The sequence below is a fragment of the Pituophis catenifer genome, unplaced genomic scaffold (genome assembly GCF_029215685.1).
Source record: "Pituophis catenifer annectens isolate HBS135680 unplaced genomic scaffold, rPitCat1.0.hap2 SCAF_7, whole genome shotgun sequence".
NCBI classification, from domain to species: domain Eukaryota; kingdom Metazoa; phylum Chordata; class Lepidosauria; order Squamata; family Colubridae; genus Pituophis; species Pituophis catenifer.
The window spans coordinates 86,006,460-86,025,613 of NW_027256887.1; the positions used below are offsets into that span (position 1 = coordinate 86,006,460).

Genomic DNA, 19,154 nt, shown 5'->3' on the forward strand with positions numbered 1-19,154 from the left:
CGCTCTCTGAGCTTGGTACTTTTCTCGCAGACGTTTCATGACCCAACTAGGTGACATCATCAGTGCTCGAGTACTGATGATGTCACCTAGTTGGGTCGTGAAACATTTGCAAGAACACCCACCAAGCTCAGAGAGCATCAAAGGAGTCCACAAAAGAATAAAATAAGCGACCAGAACTTCAGGGAAACACCTGTCAATACTTACAGAGCTGCAGCACCAGAGATGATCTCAATCAGCTCCTTGGTGATGACAGCTTGGCGAGTGCGGTTGAATCGCAGGGTCAGCTTGTCAATCATCTCAGCTTCAAAAGGGGAAAAAAAAAGAAGGAGGGGGAGATCGTTATTTTATATGTCATATATTAGGCACGAAAGGCGGCTGGGTGACTTTGGGCCAATCACCAGGAGACTATGAGTTCTAGTCCCGCCTTAGACATGAAAGCTGACTTGCTGACTTTGGGCCAATCACCAAGGGACAGTGTGTTCTATTCCCGCCTTAGGCATGAAAGCTGACTGGGTGATTTTGGGCCAATCACCAGGAGACGGTGAGTTCTAGTCCCGCTTTAGGCATGAAAGCCAACTGGCTGACTTTGGGCCAATCACCAGGAGACTATGAGCTCTAGTCCCGCCTTAGACATGAAACCTGACTTGCTGACTTTGGGCCAATCACCAAGGGACAGTGTGTTCTATTCCCGCCTTAGGCATGAAAGCTGACTGGGTGATTTTGGGCCAATCACCAGGAGACGGTGAGTTCTAGTCCCGCTTTAGGCATGAAAGCCAACTGGGTGACTTTGGGCCAATCACCAGGAGACTATGAGTTCTAGTCCCGCCTTAGACATGAAAGCTGACTTGCTGACTTTGGGCCAATCACCAAGAGACAGTGTGTTCTATTCCCGCCTTAGGCATGAAAGCCAACTGGGTGATTTTGGGCCAATCACCAGGAGACGGTGAGTTCTAGTCCCGCTTTAGACATGAAAGTTGGCAATGAGACTTTGGGTAAGTCTCTCTCTCAGCTCAGCCCACCTCACAGGATTGTTGTCGGGGAAACAAAAGGAGGAAGGAGTTTCCTGCCTTGAGTTATTTGTCAAAGTAATAAAAGGTCGGATTTTAAAAAATCTAATTAAAAAAAGGTCTTTCCTTTTAGCTAAACCTCAACAACTTTAAGATGTCTGAAATTCAACTCCCAGAATTCCCCAGCCAGCACGCTGGCTGTTGCTGAGATTGGGAAGTACTAAGCTAAATGTCCCTTTGTAATACTCTATTCCTGAGCTCCAGCAAGCAATTTGTTATTATTTGGTCTCTTTTTAATGCATTTAATGCTCATAATATTTAAATCTGTTTTTTTAACCTGATTGCTTTTTATTTATTTTATTTATTTATTTTTAAATTTGTATACCGCCCTTCTCCCTGAGAACTCAGGGCGGTGATCAGCCAAGTAAAAACATAAACTACAAACATTAAAATACAATTAAAAAGATATATATAAATTTGGCCCCCATGATTAAAAACAATAACAGACAATTAAAAACATTTTAAAAAGTGTTAGGCCAGCCCGGCTTGTTGGAAAAAGAAGGTTTTAAGGGCACGGCGGAAGGCACTGAGGTCTTGGATTCTCCTTATCTCTGGGGGCAGCTGATTCCAGAGGGTAGGTGCCCCCACAGAGAAGGCCCTCCCCCTGGGGGTCACCAGCCTACATTGTTTGGCTGATGGCACCCCAAGGAGGCCCTCTCTGTGGGAGCGCACGGGTCGATGGGAGGCCGTCGGTAGCAGCAGGCGGTCTCGAAGATAACTAGGTCCTATGCCATGGAGCGCTTTAAAGGTGATCACCAACACCTTGAAGCGCACCCGGAAGACCACTGGGAGCCAGTGCAGCTCACGCAGGAGAGGTGTTGTATGGGAGCGCCATACTTATCATTTTTATGTAAGCCTCGCAGAATCTACCTAAGATTCAACCCATTGATCGAAACTTTAAGCTTGCCTTAGCTGACCACTGTTATCAACTTCTATATTTAGGAAGAGCCATGGTGGCCCAGTGGTTAGAATGCAGTACGGCAGGCAAATTCTGCCAACAGTTCGATTCTGACCAAGGTTGACTAGGTCTTCCATCCTTCCGAGGTCAGTAAAATGAGGACCCAGATTGTTGGGGACAATAGGCTGACTCCGTAAGCCGCTGAGAGGTCTGGAAAGCCCTGTGAAGCAGTGTATAAGGCTAGTCCTTGTGCTAAGAAAATTGCAGGTATCCAACAGGTGAAACAAATTTTACTTCTGCATCATTCAAATTGTTGGTTTAATCTCTTGGGAGTTTCTGCTTTTACTCCTATTTATTTACCGGCCTGGGTAAAATAAATAGATTTCCCAGATTTCCACTTACAGGCATTTTTGCTGGCATTATCCATAGCGGTCATCCGAGCGCTCTGCTCACTCGTAGTAGACTCCTTCAGGGAGTAGAAGATGATGTTAGCCAATACGAACTCCTGGTAGTTTCTCAGGACATCCGCGTCGATGTCATCGTAGATGCTGATGCTTTCTGCAAAAACACAATTGGTACAGCTTGCTCCTTGCGGCCTTGAAAGGATATTATGGGCAGAGGGACAGCGTGCAGTGGCACAGTGGCCTAGAGGTGGAGCTCTCGCTTCACAATCAGGAGGATGTGAGTTTGATCCTAGGTAGAGGCAGATATGTTTCTCTCCAGGCTCACGGAAACTATATCTGCTGAACAAAACTCTGCATTGGCGACAGGAAAGGCATCTGGCCAGTAAACATTCAGCTCCATACAATTGCCCAGACTCCACCCTGCAAGGGATTATGGGGGTCATTAAAAGATGATTATGATGATGAGAGGGATAGTGCACCATACATCTTGCATGCTTTGAAATCCCAATTGGATCACTAAGCAATTCAAGACATAGGGGAGTGATTTCTGCATTCACTAAAGATCTAAGAGAGATCTTCCTATATTTGAGGGGCTGCCCCAAAGAAGAGGGGGGGTCAACCTATTCTCCAAAGCACCTGAAGGCAGGACAAGAAGCAACGGATGGAAACTAATCAAGGAGAGAAGCAACCTGGAATTATTCCAACGAATAATTCTGATTAACTCTATCCCAACACTGCTTGTAATCAAGTTTGTGAATTATTTCACAAGAATCCATTCGTAAAATAATATTTAACTTTATTTGGCTTGCCCAATTCTCTGAAATGGTACAGGGTCTCCTGCTTGAGCAGAGGGTTGGACTAGAAGACTTCCAAAGTCCCTTCCAACTCTCTTATTCTGTTATAAATGAGGGTTATTACCCTGCGTTTCATCCTTAATTCTAACTTCCCGTTTTCTTTTTTCAAAAGCCGATCAGTCGATAAAAGAACATACAAGTTTGACTTACGACTGTAATGGAGCCCGTCCGCCACAGTAGAAAGTTGTGACAATCCTACGGTGGCCTCACGGTCACAATCACCACAATTTGCTTAACAACCACGGCAAAAAGGCCATGACTTTGGGTGTAATCACGTGCCGCCTCACTTTTAACAATTAATTTTCCCGTCTCAGTTGTGTTTGTAAATTGAGGCCTATCTGAAATGGGTGACAGATTTTTGCCCATGGTAAAGTTGTAGCAGGGAATTGTTGGTGTAAGGCAGGAGTCAGCAACTCTGCGGCTCTGGAGCCACATGTGGCTCTTTCACCCCTCTGCTGTGGCTCCGTCACTCAAAATATGCGTCACAACCGCCAATGTGTGACACTTGCTGGCACGCGATTTATTGAGCTTTTCAACCCCCGTTAGGCCAACCATGGATAAATCCAAGAAAAGAAAAGTTTCTGAAGAAAACAGAACCTTTAATTCAACTACATATGCTAGTTTTATGGCCGCCCAAGAAATACTCAGGCACGGGAAGGGTTTTGTGGCTCCCGGTGTTTTCTTTTCTGTGGGAAACGGGTCCAAATGGCTCTTTGAGTGTTTAAGGTTGCAGGCCCCTGGTGTAAGGGGAAACACTATTTTTACGCTGGCTCCTATAACAACTTCAGATTATTTCATTTGTGGGCTGAGGACAAGACGACATTGTGCAATGAAAGGGAGAAGGTGAGGATCATCACATCGGCTTCGTAGTTTAGTTTACAGTCTTTTTGTGAAGGCTTTACTCTGAAAGTGTAAAAGGGGGAAGAAGGGAAGGAAGGGCTGGAGATGGCTACTGTTGTGGCTCCGTTACCTGAGCCTGTGTCATCGGCAGGAGAGGACTCCAAGAGTGAAGGGGAGGAGTTGGCAAGGCCTCCCTCTCCAGGACCCTCCTCTCTGGCAATGCCTTCGGTGTCCGCCGAAGGGCAAGAGATAGGGCCAGGGCCAAGCACGTCCACGCAGCCACAGGTGGACAGTGATGAGGGAAATGAGTCTTGGCTGGATCCACGCCAGCGTGGCAGAGATATGCGCGCGCAACAGAAGAAAAGGCGTGCCCGAGATTAGGCTGAGTCACTGGACCACACCCCACAGGGTATAAAAGGGGGTGAGGTGGCCATTCAGACTCTGTGACGGACAAAACTAACTACTATCGAGTTACATTGCATCTTTGGAAACAACATTATCGGCCTTGGATTTATTTTACGAACTGGACAATTCTTGACTGGGGGTATTTTGTTTATTGAGTAAAAGTTCTTGGCAAGCAGCTACTGGGTTGCTGCCAAGCGTCTTATCGGAAGAATTGGTTGTCTGCCAGTTTATTTAACCCCCGGCTGTCTGTTTGTGTGCGTGTGTGAGACGGGGACAGAACAGCTACTCACTAGCCATTTTCAACTCCTGGACTTACCAGCCCCAGAAACCGTCTCAAGAGAATAGATTGGCTTCTCGTCCGTCTTGTAGGAAATGACAGACCTGAAAGGGGGAAAGAAAAGAAAATTATTTTGAACCGTGCTGCTTCATCTGTTCCAGGTTCAGGTAGAATATGTATATATTACATAAAAAGGAATATGCCAATGCTCCACTATACATTTTAAGGCCGTCTTTTCAAGCCGAGACCCGTTTCTGAAAAAATAAAATTATAAAAATCTGTCGATTGGAAAGAACTAGAAAAAAGGGTCTTCCAGGAAATAATTTCCCTCAGCCAGTTGTTTCTTTTGTTTGAATTCTGTAGAATTTTTTTACTCTGAGGGGTCCTTGGTGCTCTCTAAGCTGGGTTGTTTTCTTACAGATGCTTCATGGATCAAACTAGGCAACTGATGATGTTACCTAGTTTGGTAATGAAACGTCTACAACAACCTTTAGAGCGCTCCATGGCTCAGGACCAGGGTACTTACGAGACCGCCTCCTGCCATCAGTAGCCTCCCACCGACCAGTTCACTCCCATAGAGAGGGGCTCCTCCGGATGCCGTCGGCCAAACAATGTCGACTGGTGGCCCCCAGGGGGAGAGCCTTCTCTGTGGGGGCACCTGCCATCTGGAACGAGCTCCCCCCGGAGATACGGAGGATCCAAGACTTATGCACCTTCCACCGCGCCCTAAAAAAGTTTTTATTCCAACAGGCTGGTCTGGCCTAACTCTCCCTTTTAAATTGGGTTTTAAATGTTTTTTAGATAAATTGGATGTTTTTAATTTTTTGAGCCTAAATTATTTAATCTGTTTTTTAATAGTTTTTAACTTTTGTATGTCTTTGTATTTTATTTTTGGCTGTTCACCGCCCTGAGTCCTTCGGGAGTAGGGCAGTATACAAATATGAAAAATAAAATAAATAAATAAATAAAATAAACAACAATACAGCTCAGAGAGCACCAAGGATCCTATAGGTCAACCCTGAGCTACCAATATTTAAATATTCTCTATCGGGGAATACCAATATTTTTTTTAAGAGTTTATTTATACATTTTCTCTTTACATACATAGGTGCTTTGTGAACAGCGCATTGTCTGGATCAATTTGCTTACCATAATAATACTTTTCCAGTTCCTAATTTCTACCTCTATTGTCCAACCATTTGTAGAACAAATCCTATGCAAATAGGCAGATATTCTGTGTCTTTTCTTTTCTTTTTTTAATGCCAATTTGTCCATTTCTGCACAGTCTAATATTTTTTTAAAATTATGTCTTCTTCTGTAGGTGTTTCCTCATTTTTCCAGCGCTGTGCAAATACAATTCTAGCTGGAGTCAAAACATGCAATATTTAATATATATTCCCTTTATCGTACTTTTCTGGTACTATACCTAACAAAAATATTTCTGTCTTATAATCTATATGCTGCTTTCACATTTTTTCTAACCATGTGTGCATTTTTGTCTATTTTTTTTTCTTTTGCACATGTCCGCGTTTTTAAACATCTTTGCTAATCATGCTGGTAGAAGGTGCCACCTATAAAACATTTTATATAGGTTTTCCTTATAAGTGGTTGCCATTGTCAACTTCCCTTCCCAAAGTTTTTGCCATTTGTCTAATTCTATAGTCTATCCCAAAAAATTTTGCACAAAATTGGAAAAGTGAAGAGATCCCTACGAATGAAAATGTGATTAAGAAAGTATTAGAATGTGCAGAAATGAATAGATTAACACTTGCAATTAAAGGAAAGGAAGAATCAGATTATTATAGCATATGGGAGTTATTTTATCAATGGTTAAGAGAATAAATATGAAAACTAGAAATAAAAGCAGAGGGGTGAAATATCAAAAATGTATTACAAAGTCAAATAAGCTAAGAAGAGAAACGGTACAATAGTAGATATGTATTAGTATTAATTCAAAAATAATGAACATGGTTGATTTTTAATGGTTAAATCAATGTTAATGGTTATTGCACAAAAGATTTGTACCCATACGACACACTGTTTAATGAAGGATGAAATGTTTGTATTAAAAGAAAATAAAAAAATGTATTTTAAAAAAATTGTCCATACTATCATTGTCTCTTTCACCTGTTCATCTTCCAGTTTTAGGCTTTATAGGAAGTTGTATATTTTCTTTATGAATTTTTCATCTACTGCTGTTATTTTGTCAAGTGCTCTTTATAAAAAGCCGTATGCCTTAACGTTTTTCTCGTATCTTGATTGTATTTGCAAACGTGGCCACCATGATAAGTCAACACCGTGATCCTGCAAATATTCTCCAACATCAGTGTTTACTCTTATTTAAAACTAGTAGCTGGATACCCATTCTTCGCTATGAAACTATGTGATGGGGCTTGATAAATTGACAGTTAAAGCTTGAAAATTTATGTAGAATGTGAAACTCCTTAGCATCAGAGCGAGTTAATATAAGGCAACTGGCAGTTGGAACAGTTCTTTTCAGGTGGGGAGGGGGAGTAGAACGTCTAAACTTCCAGCCCGCAGGCCGGATGAGTCACGTGCTGGCCAAGCCCATGCCCAGTTTAGCGAAGGGGTAACATCAGTGTGTGTTAATATAAGGCAACTGGCAGTTGGGACAGAGTTCCTTTCAGGTGTGGAGGGGCAGTAGACCGTCTAACTCCTTAGCATCAGAGTGTGTTAATATAATACTGTATAATAAGAAATACTAATGATCTAATGGTCATTTCGAAAAATCCTTTCTTAGCAAGCACCTAGAAGCCAAGAGGAACATACGTGTCAAATTTCAAGTTTGTAGGCTTTACGGTTCCGGAGATCTCGTGATGATGCGTAAGAAGCGATAGACATCACGCTCTTAAACGTTCCGGAGATCGTGATGTCTATCGCCTCTTCTAAGAAATCTCCCTCCCACAGATTTCAGAAGGACGGGTTAATTCTTGCCTGAACCGATTGTAGATGACGGAGCCTTCATCAAACTCGTATCCAGAATTCAGCAGCTCCAGAGCAATGATGGAGGCGTCTCCGAATGTGGGAGGCTTCCTTCCAATTTCTTTAAAATTCAGGAGGAAGTTATTTCCGTGGGTCCTAAAATGAAGAGCAATGCGGTTATGCTACATCACATCTAAATCCAAGTTCTAAAAAAACATCCAGAAATTTCAGCTGATCTCTAACGCAACGATCAGACTCAGGAGACAGGCGGTCCTCGACGTAAGACTCTTAATGGAGCCTGCCCATTATGATCAAATGTGACAACCAAATTCTACGACCTTTTTGTATGGCAGTTGTTAAAGCGAATCACCGCACTTAAGCGAATCTGAGGTGGTTGCGTGAACACCCAGTCATTAAATGGTTCTGCACTGCATCGGTTTTCAGCAAAACTGTCACAAAACACAGTCACGGTGCTACTAATACGGTGCTGTTAAGTGTGAAACACGGTCATAAGCCACTTTTTTTCAGTGCCGTTGTAACCTCAAATGGTTATTGAACAAACGGTTGTAGCAACAGCAATAGCAACTGGCTTCACAGTGCTTTACAGCCCTTTCTAAGCAGTTTACAGAGACGGCATATTGCCTCCAACAATCTGGGATCTCTCTCTCATCTCATCTCATCTACCTATCCTATCTATCCATCCATCCTATCTCATCTATCTATCCTCTCTATCCATCCATCCTATCTCATCTATCTCTTCTATCTCATGTACCTCACTATCTATCTATCTTCTCATCTATCTATCCTCTCATCCATCCATCCATCCATCTATCTACCTATCCATCCATCCATCCTATCTCATCTATCTCTTCTCTCATGTACCTCACTATCTATCTTATCTCATCTATCTATCCTTTCATCTATCATCTATCTACCTATCTATCTATCCATCCATCCATCCTATCTCATCTATTAGCTATCTATCCATCTTCTCATCTATCTATCCTCTCCATCCATCCATCCTATCTCATCTATCTCTTCTATCTCATGTACCTCACTAGCTAGCTAGCTATCCTATCTCATCTATCTATCCTCTCATCCATCTATCCATCCTATCTCATCTATCTCATCTCATCTCATCTATCCTATCTCATCTACTAGCTATCTATCCATCCTATCTCATCTATGTATCCTTTCATCCTTCTATCTAATCCATCCATCTCTCTCTATCCATCCTATCTCATCTATCTCTTCTATCTCATGTACCTCACTATCTATCTATCCTATCTCATCTATCTATACTCCCATCCATCCATCCATCCATCCTATCTATTTCATCTCATCTATCCTATCTCATCTACTAGCTATCTATCCATCCTCTCATCTATCTATCCTTTCATCCATCTATCTAATCCATCCCTCTCTCTCTCTCTATCCATCCTATCTCATCTATCTATCCTCTCTATCCATCCAACCTATCTCATCTATCTCTTCTATCTCATGTACCTATCTATCCTATCTCATCTATCTATCCTCCCATCCATCTATCTATCCATCCTATCTCATCCATCCTATCTCATCTATCTATCCTATCTCATCCATCTAATCCATCCATCTCTCTCTATCCATCCTATCTCATCTATCCACTCTATCCATCCATCCTATCTCATCTATCTCTTCTATCTCATGTACCTCACTATCTATCCTATCTCATCTATCTATCCTCTCATCTATCTATCTATCTATCTATCTATCTATCCATCCTATCTCATCTATCCTATCTCATCTACTAGCTATCTACCCATCCTATCTCATCTATCTATCCTTTCATCCATCTGTCTAATCCATCCATCTCTCTCCTCTCTCTATCCATCCAATCTCATCTACCTATCTATCATCTCATCCATCCATCCCTCTCTCAACCATCTGCCTGCCTGCCTACCTACTCTACCATCTATTATCTACCAATCTGCCAATCTACCCACGGTACCTACCTATCATCGCAATAGCACTTAGACTTATATGCCACTTCACAGTACTTTTACAGCCCTCTCTAAGCGGTTTGCTGAGGTAGCATGTTGCTCCCAACCATCTGGGTCCTCCTTTTACCGACCTCGGAAAGACGGAAGGCTGAGTCAACCTTGAGCCGGTGAGGATCGAACTCCTGGCAGTGGGCAGAATTAGCCTGTCATACTGCATCCTAAAGCGGTGCCACCAGGGCTGAGAAACCTGTAGTTCAAATTGACGGGGCCCAGAGGGACAGGTTACCTCTGAAGGATGCCTCTCAGCTTGTCGCCAATCCCAACCACCATAACTTCTTTCCCTGAACCCGTGAGGTTGGAGAACTGATGCTTGATCTCTTTAGCCACGGAGGTGTGAATGGCCCCACACAGGCCACGATCAGAAGACACGCCAACAAGGAGATGCTTTTTCTTGTCCTCAGGGGGTTTGATGTCTACTTTCTCGTAGAGAGCTGCGAAAAGAAAGAAGGGATCGTTAAGAATTAGCAACTATCAAAAAGGCCCAGATATCAAAACTCTGAAAGCCTCCTGGATGACTTTGGGCCAATCACTGGGAGACAGTGAGTTCTAGTCCTGCCTTCACCAGGAAAGCCAGCTGGGTGACCTTGGGCCAATCACCAGGAGACAGTGAGTTCTAGTCCCGCCTTCACCAGGAAAGCCAACTGGATGACTTTGGGCCAATCACCAGGAGACAGTGAGTTCTAGTCCCGCCTTCACCAGGAAAGCCAGCTGGGTGACTTTGGGCCAATCACCAGGAGACAGTGAGTTCTAGTCCCGCCTTCACCAGGAAAGCCAGCTGGGTGACTTTGGGCCAATCACCAGGAGAAAGTGAGTTCTAGTCCCGCCTTCACCAGGAAAGCCAGCTGGGTGACTTTGGGCCAATCACCAGGAGACAGTGAGTTCTAGTCCCGCCTTCACCAGGAAAGCCAGCTGGGTGACTTTGGGCCAATCACCAGGAGAAAGTGAGTTCTAGTCCCGCCTTCACCAGGAAAGCCAACTGGATGACTTTGGGCCAATCACCAGGAGACAGTGAGTTCTAGTCCCGCCTTCACCAGGAAAGCCAGCTGGGTGACTTTGGGCCAATCACCAGGAGACAGTGAGTTCTAGTCCTACCTTCACCAGGAAAGCCAGCTGGGTGACTTTGGGCCAATCACCAGGAGACAGTGAGTTCTAGTCCCGCCTTCACCAGGAAAGCCAGCTGGGTGACTTTGGGCCAATCACCAGGAGACAGTGAGTTCTAGTCCCGCCTTCACCAGGAAAGCCAGCTGGGTGACTTTGGGCCAATCACCAGGAGACAGTGAGTTCTAGTCCCGCCTTCACCAGGAAAGCCAGCTGGGTGACTTTGGGCCAATCACCAGGAGACAGTGAGTTCTAGTCCCGCCTTCACCAGGAAAGCCAGCTGGGTGACTTTGGGCCAATCACCAGGAGACAGTGAGTTCTAGTCCTACCTTCACCAGGAAAGCCAGCTGGGTGACTTTGGGCCAATCACCAGGAGACAGTGAGTTCTAGTCCCGCCTTCACCAGGAAAGCCAGCTGGGTGACTTTGGGCCAATCACCAGGAGACAGTGAGTTCTAGTCCCGCCTTCACCAGGAAAGCCAGCTGGGTGACTTTGGGCCAATCACCAGGAGACAGTGAGTTCTAGTCCCGCCTTCACCAGGAAAGCCAGCTGGGTGACTTTGGGCCAATCACCAGGAGACAGTGAGTTCTAGTCCCGCCTTCACCAGGAAAGCCAGCTGGGTGACTTTGGGCCAATCAAAGGTGCTTTTTCAGGAGGCAACTGGACTTTCTTGTTGTTGTTTTTTGAAAATGTTCCGCTTTTCATCCAAGAAGCTTCTTCGTAGCTCTGATTAGACTTTTAGCCAGGCACTTTGGGCTTCAAATAATGTGGGAGTATGAACGGGTTTCCCAAAAAAATTGCAGACTACAGGAACCAGTTGCACCACTCAGGTGACCCTGAGGACACAGCCGAACCTCCAAGTGGCCTCAAGGACTGTCTAAAAGGATGCAAATGACCAGCTGTCTGCAAGGAGTATAAATCCTTCCATTTCCCACCATCCAGTCAGAGCTGAAGAAGCTTCTTGGACGAGAAGCGAAACGTCTTCAAAGAAAAAACAGGAAAGTCCACTTGTCTCCTGAAAAAGCACCTTTGGGACACCAGAGCCCTGGTGGCGCAGCAGACTAAAGCACTGTTATTATCATCAGCTGTTTGCAATTACTGTAAGTTCGAATCTCACCAGGCTCAAGGTTGACTCAGCCTTCCATCCTTTCTAAGGTAGGTAAATTGAGGACCCAGTTTGTGGGGGCAATAAGCTGACTTTGTATAAATATACAAAAGTATGAAGGCTATTGCTTAACGCATTGTATGCCGTCCTGAGTCTCCGGAGAAGGGCGACATATAAATCAAACTTTAAAAAAACAAAAAAATCCATGACCTGGAGGACTGAGAATCTCCATAGATTTTGGCCCAATCACTTTCTCTCAGTCCAACTCACGTCATATGACTGTTGTGGGAAAAATAGCAGGGGGAAAGTGTTAGATATGTTTGCTGCCTTGAGTTATTTGCAAAAACAATAAAGATGGGAAATAAATAAGGGACAGTAAGAGGAATGAATGAATGAATGAATGAATGAATGAAATAAAGGACAGTGCTTATGCCAAGAAGGAAGGTTTACTGCCCATATCGTTTGTGTATACATGCACAAATTTCTATTTGAAATATCCAGAACGTCGACAGTTTTCCAAGTTATTGTAAAACCTTCTTTTAAATGAACCACTAAGAAGAGAGTATCTTTTGCTCCCAAATGTCCTTTCACGCCAAATGGACTTTTTTTAAAAAAAAAAATTAGTGTGCATCCAAAGTGACAATAAGGTTATTATTTTGTTCTATTCTATTTTGCAGCAAGTGGTTTCATTTGCAAACGATGCCATAGCCATCCATTTATGTAATTCACATCTCGTTACACAATCGCATCGTTCCAAGGCACCGAGATTATAAAAATGACACAAATGAGCCAACCATAAATTGACAGAAATACAGTATATAACTGCCTCCTCTGGATGATGGGTAGTCCTCGACTTACAACCATTTGTTTAGTGACGGTTGGAAGTTACTGAAGTCCAAAAGCACTGAAAAAGCCTCACTAGGTGGCTCAGTGGCTAAGACACTGAGCTTGTCGATCGGAAAGGTCGGCACTGTTGAGCGGTTCGAATCCCTAGTACAGGTCTCCTACGTGAGGAGGGGGTTGGACTAGATGACCTCCAAGGTCCCTTCCAACTCTGTTACTGTTGTGATCAGGGCCGTTTTTCACACTTACGGCCATTGCACCATCCCTGGGGTCACTTGATCAAAAGTCAGGCGTTTGACAACATTAACTTCAGTTAATGGGGAAGCCACGTTGACTGGTTAAGAACTGCGGTGATTCACTTAACAACTGTGGCAAGAAAGCTGGTAAAACAGGACAAAATTCACTGAACAACTGTCTTTTGGGCTCAATTATGCTAATCTTCTCTGTATCGTTCCAATTTTAGTATATGTGCTGCCGAAGCAAGCACCTTTTGGGCTCAATTATGGTCGTAAGTCGAGGACTGCTTGTTACAAGGTTGTCGGAAGCAGCTCATTCAAACGTTCTAGGTCAGAAAAAGTGCCAGGAAATCATTTCACTCTTTAAGAATTAGTAAATGTTGTCAGCTACATACAAAGGAGAAAGGCCCTTACCCAAGGCCCCCACGCCATAAACTCTGGCAGGCTTTAATTCTCTTTCCGCCTTGGCGTATTTCGCGGCGGCGACCATTTTCATGGATTTGGTGATTTTCTGGATGTTCTTGATAGACTTCAAGCGCCGGGTAACTGTATGGATTAGAAGGATATGAACTGAGGTAGGATATGAAGCAGGCAAAGAAAATGGCAGAATGAAACCAACAGTAGAATCTTGCAAAGCTTTCAAGTTGCCATGAGCAGGAGGGAGGGAGAACTGATAGAGCTGATTGATTTCCCTAACTGAAGTGCATTTCATAGATTCTTCCTGCCCGCAATCAGAAGGAGGGTGTTGGATTTCACAGCCAGCCAAAGTGGTTAATTGGAGAATGTGATTTATGACATGGCCAGAGAGGAGGGGGGAGACAGGGTCAAAGGGGAACGTAAATCTACGTGGGATTAGTCCTAACTGCATCCTAGTATTGCCGGAATGTTGCTCCTAATAAATGACTGTATTTCTTTTGAAGTTCGGCTCATGGCTCATGAATTAATTAGGGCATCTTTCGGAAACTTCACAGAATCAACATAAAGGACTACCGCGTTTCCACCCCAAAAATATATTTTTGGCACCAAAAAAGGCACCAGGTCTTATTTTTTTGGGGGGGGGGGATCATATCCCACACTGATTCACCTCACTAGCGCGCATCATCCCTAGAACTTCATCCGGCAAGTCCAGCAAGGCTTTCCTGAAGGCCTCTGGATCGATCCAGAGCTCTGTTATCAGCTGCAGAGACCTTTAGAAAAGCCTTGCCGGCTGCAGCAGAAGAAATGGGCTGAGGTGTGCCAGGCCGGGCTGCAACTATTCAAAGGTAAGCAGTAAGGCAGCTCCACCACCCACCATCCCCACCCTCGCTTAATTTTTACCCGTGCACCCTGGAATGGGTACCGTGTTTCCCCGAAAATAAGGCCCTGTCTTATATTTTTTTGAACCCCGAAATAAGTGCTTGGCCTTATTGCCATGCACTCAAAAGCCTGATTGGGCTTATTATCAGAGGATGTCTTATTTTGGGGGGGAAAGGGTAGGTGTTGTGGTCCGCCGGCAGCCTGCGGAGCTGGCAGTAGAGTCGGACAGTGAGGAGGTTGGGAAGGAACATGGGCCAGTCCTGGAGTCTGGGAAAGGCTCGGAGGGCTCTGCGCCAGAGGCAGAGATGGGGCCAAGGCCACCTGGGAGTTATGTGCTGCCTCCGGAACCTCCAGAGTGTGATGTCAGCGAGGCAGAGGAACAGGGGGAGCCTGTTCCCAGTGCGCACAGGCGCAGAGCTGCCAGAAGGCAAGAACAATTAAGACAAAAGGGGCGACTCGGGAGTAAGGCTTGGAGATGACTGGTCCCTCCCATAAGACATAAAGGAGGAGCAAAGGCACGTGAGCCTTTGCAGGAAGCAACTTTGTTCATGCTAGTCGGTTTAAATTCTGAAGCTCCGTTTTGACTCTGTGCTCCGTGTGGCCTTGCAAAGCTAACTGGCAATTAGATCTTTGGCAGCGTGTCAGGGGAGATAAAGGTGGGTGCTTATCAGCTTTATCCCGAAGGACTGTGGCAGACGCCTGTCGGATTCTTTATTTGTGACTCATCACGGGCTGGGAATGAACAGAATTCACAGTCGTTGAAATAAAAAGAGGATTTTTGGGACTGTGTGATTGTTATTGTCTCAGGAAGCCTAGGTCAGAACAGAGGGATCTTAATTAGGGCTTTTTTGTGGGGGGCAGGGCTTATATTGGGTACCCGTGTAAAAATCAAGCTAGACTGAAGGACTGACTTTCTGAATAGGTCGTATTTTCGGGGAAACACGGTAGATTCTTACATGGAACTTTAAAAAGAAGATGCAGTCATGATTTCAGACTATCTCAGAGAAAGAAATGTAACATTGAACGCTTACTGTCTTTCAGAGTCGCCATGTTCCTAACTTGGATCCTGGAAAAAAAAAAAGAAACACATATTTCCATATTTTACACCAAATGTGCCTCCTTCGGTTGCTAAAGTTAACAACAATATAGAACAGCTGCAATAGAGCATTCATTTTCTAAAGAACGTTTACTCGGGATATAAAGAGCCGAGGTGGCACAGTGGTTCGAGTGCAGTACTGCAGCTACTTCAGCTGACTGCTAGTTCAGCAGATCAGCGGATCAAATCTCACCGGCTCAAGGTTGACTCAGCCTTCCATCCTTCCGAGGTGGGTAAAATGAGGACCCAGATTGTTGGCGGCAATATGCTACTTAGTATACTGTCTTTGGTGTAAGCCGCCCAGAGTCCTCGGAGAGTGGGCAGCATAGAAATACAAATAATAAATAAATAAATAAAATATAATTCCTGAACGGAACTCGGGCCCTCTTCTCTGTAAACGCATTAAAATTCAAGATACAGATCTGACATCCAAGCTACAAAATTAAAAAAGAAAACAGACATTTGTGGCGATCCTTTCCTAAATATTCCCATCAGAGGAGATCAGTTTGGGTGCTTTTTCCTCATTCTGCAGCCTTTCTTGGCTGTAGGATGTTTTTTTTTTTTTTTTTTTGCCATGGGTCCATTCACTGTTGAGCACAGGCTGATGGGGATGAGGCTGTGCTGTCTGCATCTCAAACTGAGGTGCCCCATGGGTCCTGTAGTCCGCATTTTTTTTTTCTGGAAATCCGTTCGTATTCCCCCGGCACTATTCGAAGGGGGGTTCATCCCAAAGGGCATCGCTAAAAAAAAAATTCTATGGAGATTTTCAGTCCTTGTTTTTTTTCTCCCTCCCAACTCCAGTCAGAGCTGAAGAAGCTTCTTGGATAAGAAGCGAAATGTCTTCAAAAGAAAAAGAAAAAGAAAAGGAAGTCCAGTTGCCGCCCTGAAAAAAAGCACCTTTGGGACAACCATGACTTGGATGATTGAAAATCTCCAGTGACAGGGACGATCCACCCCGTAGGGCAGGGGTCTCCAACCTTGGCAACTTTAAGCCTGGGCGGACTTCAACTCCCAGAATTCCCCAGCCAGCTTTGAGTTGAAGTCCGCCCAGGCTTAAAGTTGCCAAGGTTGGAGACCCCTGCTAGGGACTTCTTACTGTGTTTTCCCGAAAATAAGACTGGGTCTTATATTATTTTTTGCTCCAAAAGACGCATTAGGGCTTATGTTCTGGTTAGGTCTCATTTTGGGAGGAAATGCAGTACTAAATGCACCCATCTGGCTGACAATCTTAACTGGGGCTTATTTTGTGGGTAGGGCTTATATTACGAGCATCCTGAAAAATCATGCTAGGCCTTATTTTCCGGTTAGGATTTATTTGGGGGGAAAATACAGTACTAAACGCCTCCGTCTGGCTGACGATCTTAACTGGGGTTTATTTTTTGTGGGGTAGGGCTTATATTACGAGCATCCTGAAAAATCCTGCTAGGACTTATTTTTATTCCGGTTGGGTCTTATTTTCGGGAGAAACAGGGTAACCTACAGAGCGAGGTCCACAGAAGGTAGGTTAGCATTAAATTAAATGAATTAATTAATTTAAATTCATTTAATTTAATTTAGTGTTAGAATTTAAGTTGGAATTAAAACCAAGCAAAATTTAAACGGGCCTGGTAGCTCAGCAGACTAAAAGCATTGTGATTAACACCAGCTGTCTGCAATTACTGTAAGTTCGAATCTCACCAGGCTCAAGGTTGTCTCAGCCTTCCATCCTTTCTAAGGTGGGTAAATTGAGGACCCAGTTTGTGGGGGCAATAAGCTGACTTTGTATAAATATACAAAAGTATGAAGGCTATTGCTTAACACATTGTTAGCCGCCCTGAGTCTCCGGAGAAGGGCGGCATATAAATCAAATTAAAAAAAAAAAAAGTTACATTTTCTGGGACAAGTGGATCAGGTAAGATCAGATTCCTACTGAATGCAAAAAAAAATAATAATAATCCTGCTAGGACTTATTTTTATTCCGGCTGGATCTTATTTTCAGGAGAAACAGGGTAACCTACAGAGCGAGGCCCACAGAAGGTAGGTTAGCATTAAATTAAATGAATTGAATGAATGAATTTAAATTCATTTAATTTAAATTAAGAGTTAGAATTTAAGTGAGAATTAAAACCGTGCAAAATTTAAGTTAAATTTTCTGGGACAAGCGGATCGGGTAAGATCAGATTCCTACTGAATGCAAAAAAAAAAAAAAAATAATCCTTCTAGGACTTATTTTTATTCCAGTTGGGTCTTATTTTCGGGAGAAATGGGGTAACCTACAGAGCGAGGTCCACAGAAGGTAGGTTAGCATTAAATTAAATGAATTGAATGAATTAATTTAAATTCATTTCATTTAAATTAAGAGTTAAATTAAAGTTCCTACTGAATGCAAAAAAAATAATAATAATAATCCTGCTAGGACTTATTTTTATTCCAGTTTTGATTTATTTATTTATTTATTTATTTTTAAATTTGTATACCACCCTTCTCCCTGAGGACTCAGGGCGGTGAACAGCCAAATAAAAACATAAACTACAAACATTAAAATACAATTAAAAAGATATATATAAATTTGGCCCCATGATTAAAAACAATAACAAACAATTAAAAACATTTTAAAAAGTGTTAGGCCAGTTGGGTCTTATTTTCGGGAGAAACAGGGTAACCTACAGAGCGAGATCCACAGAAGGTAGGTTAGCATTAAATTAAATGAATTGAATGAATTCATTTAAATTCATTTCATTTAAATTAAGAGTTAAATTAAATTAAAGTTAAATTTTCTGGGACAAGTGGATCAGGGAAGATCAGATTCCTACTGAATGCCAAAAAAATAATAATAATCCCCACCCCCAACCCCAATTAACTTTTATAACTGAGCCTCTTATGGTTGGGGAGGAGGGGTTCACGGATTCCCTGGAGCTCCCATGCTGCTGGACTCCACCACCCATCAGCCACTGCCCCCAAGGGCATGGGCCAGGGATGATGGGCTTTCAGCCACGTGGAAAGAAATCCTTAGGGAAACTCCAGGCAGCTCTCAGTCCCTGGCCAACTGGCTTCCCCCCTCCCCCCCACTAAGACTCCTAGGGAGGCGAGAGTGCCTCTGAGCATGTGCAGAGAGCCTCCCGCTCCTCCACTCCCCTTCCCGCCCGCTCTCCTTTCCCTCGAAGTACCCCCGAGGCTGAGCCTGGGCACCGTCAAGAAGAGCAGCAGCAGCAGCAGCAGCAGCGGCGCCGATCCGGCTCCTTCCCGCAGCTTCGTCCGATCGCCCGCCGGCTTGCAGCCGCTGCTGAAGGTCAGGGCGCTCGCACCGCGCATGCGTGGCGCTTCCCCTCGCCCTGAACCGGGTTTCGGAAGCGAAAAAGGAAGAGCTGGGACGGCTTCCGGATGGATCGCCCTCCCCCTCGCATTCTTCTCTATGGTTTCTCGGACATTGAGATGGCCGGCTAGAGCGGCCAGCACCTGAGCGGTCCTCCAAAGAGAACTAAGGTCACAAAGCTGACGTGCTAGAGCGACGCCCTAACTAAGGTTGATGCCTAGACAGAATAAAAAATAGATACTTTAAGTCAGAGGTGGCCCTTTTTATGACTTGTGGACTTCAATTCCCAGAATTCCTGAGGTAACATGGCTGGCTCAGGAATTCTGGGAGTTGAAGTCCACAAGTCATAAAAGGGCCATAGTTGCCCACCTCTGCTTTAAGCGACTCCTAACATGGTTGATGCATAGATATAGTAAATATAGATACTATAAATCTTTTAATTAAGATTTCACCGGCCGG

The 19,154-nt window shown here is 44.1% G+C and overlaps 1 protein-coding gene and 1 non-coding gene across 2 annotated transcripts; both read right to left on the bottom strand.

Annotated features, from left to right (window-relative positions):
* Window positions 1-200: 200 nt before the first annotated feature.
* ATP5F1C (ATP synthase F1 subunit gamma) lies at window positions 201-18,694 on the bottom strand. Its single transcript, XM_070947308.1, is given in 9 exon segments — window positions 201-301; window positions 2,368-2,523; window positions 4,785-4,849; window positions 7,701-7,844; window positions 9,957-10,161; window positions 13,426-13,557; window positions 15,339-15,373; window positions 18,550-18,661; window positions 18,664-18,694. Coding segments are annotated over 9 exon segments (981 nt in total).
* Window positions 13,160-13,262, bottom strand: LOC139319997 (U6 spliceosomal RNA). The gene has a single exon (XR_011600665.1). It is a non-coding gene; the product is annotated as a U6 spliceosomal RNA (small nuclear RNA).
* Window positions 18,695-19,154: the final 460 nt, after the last annotated feature.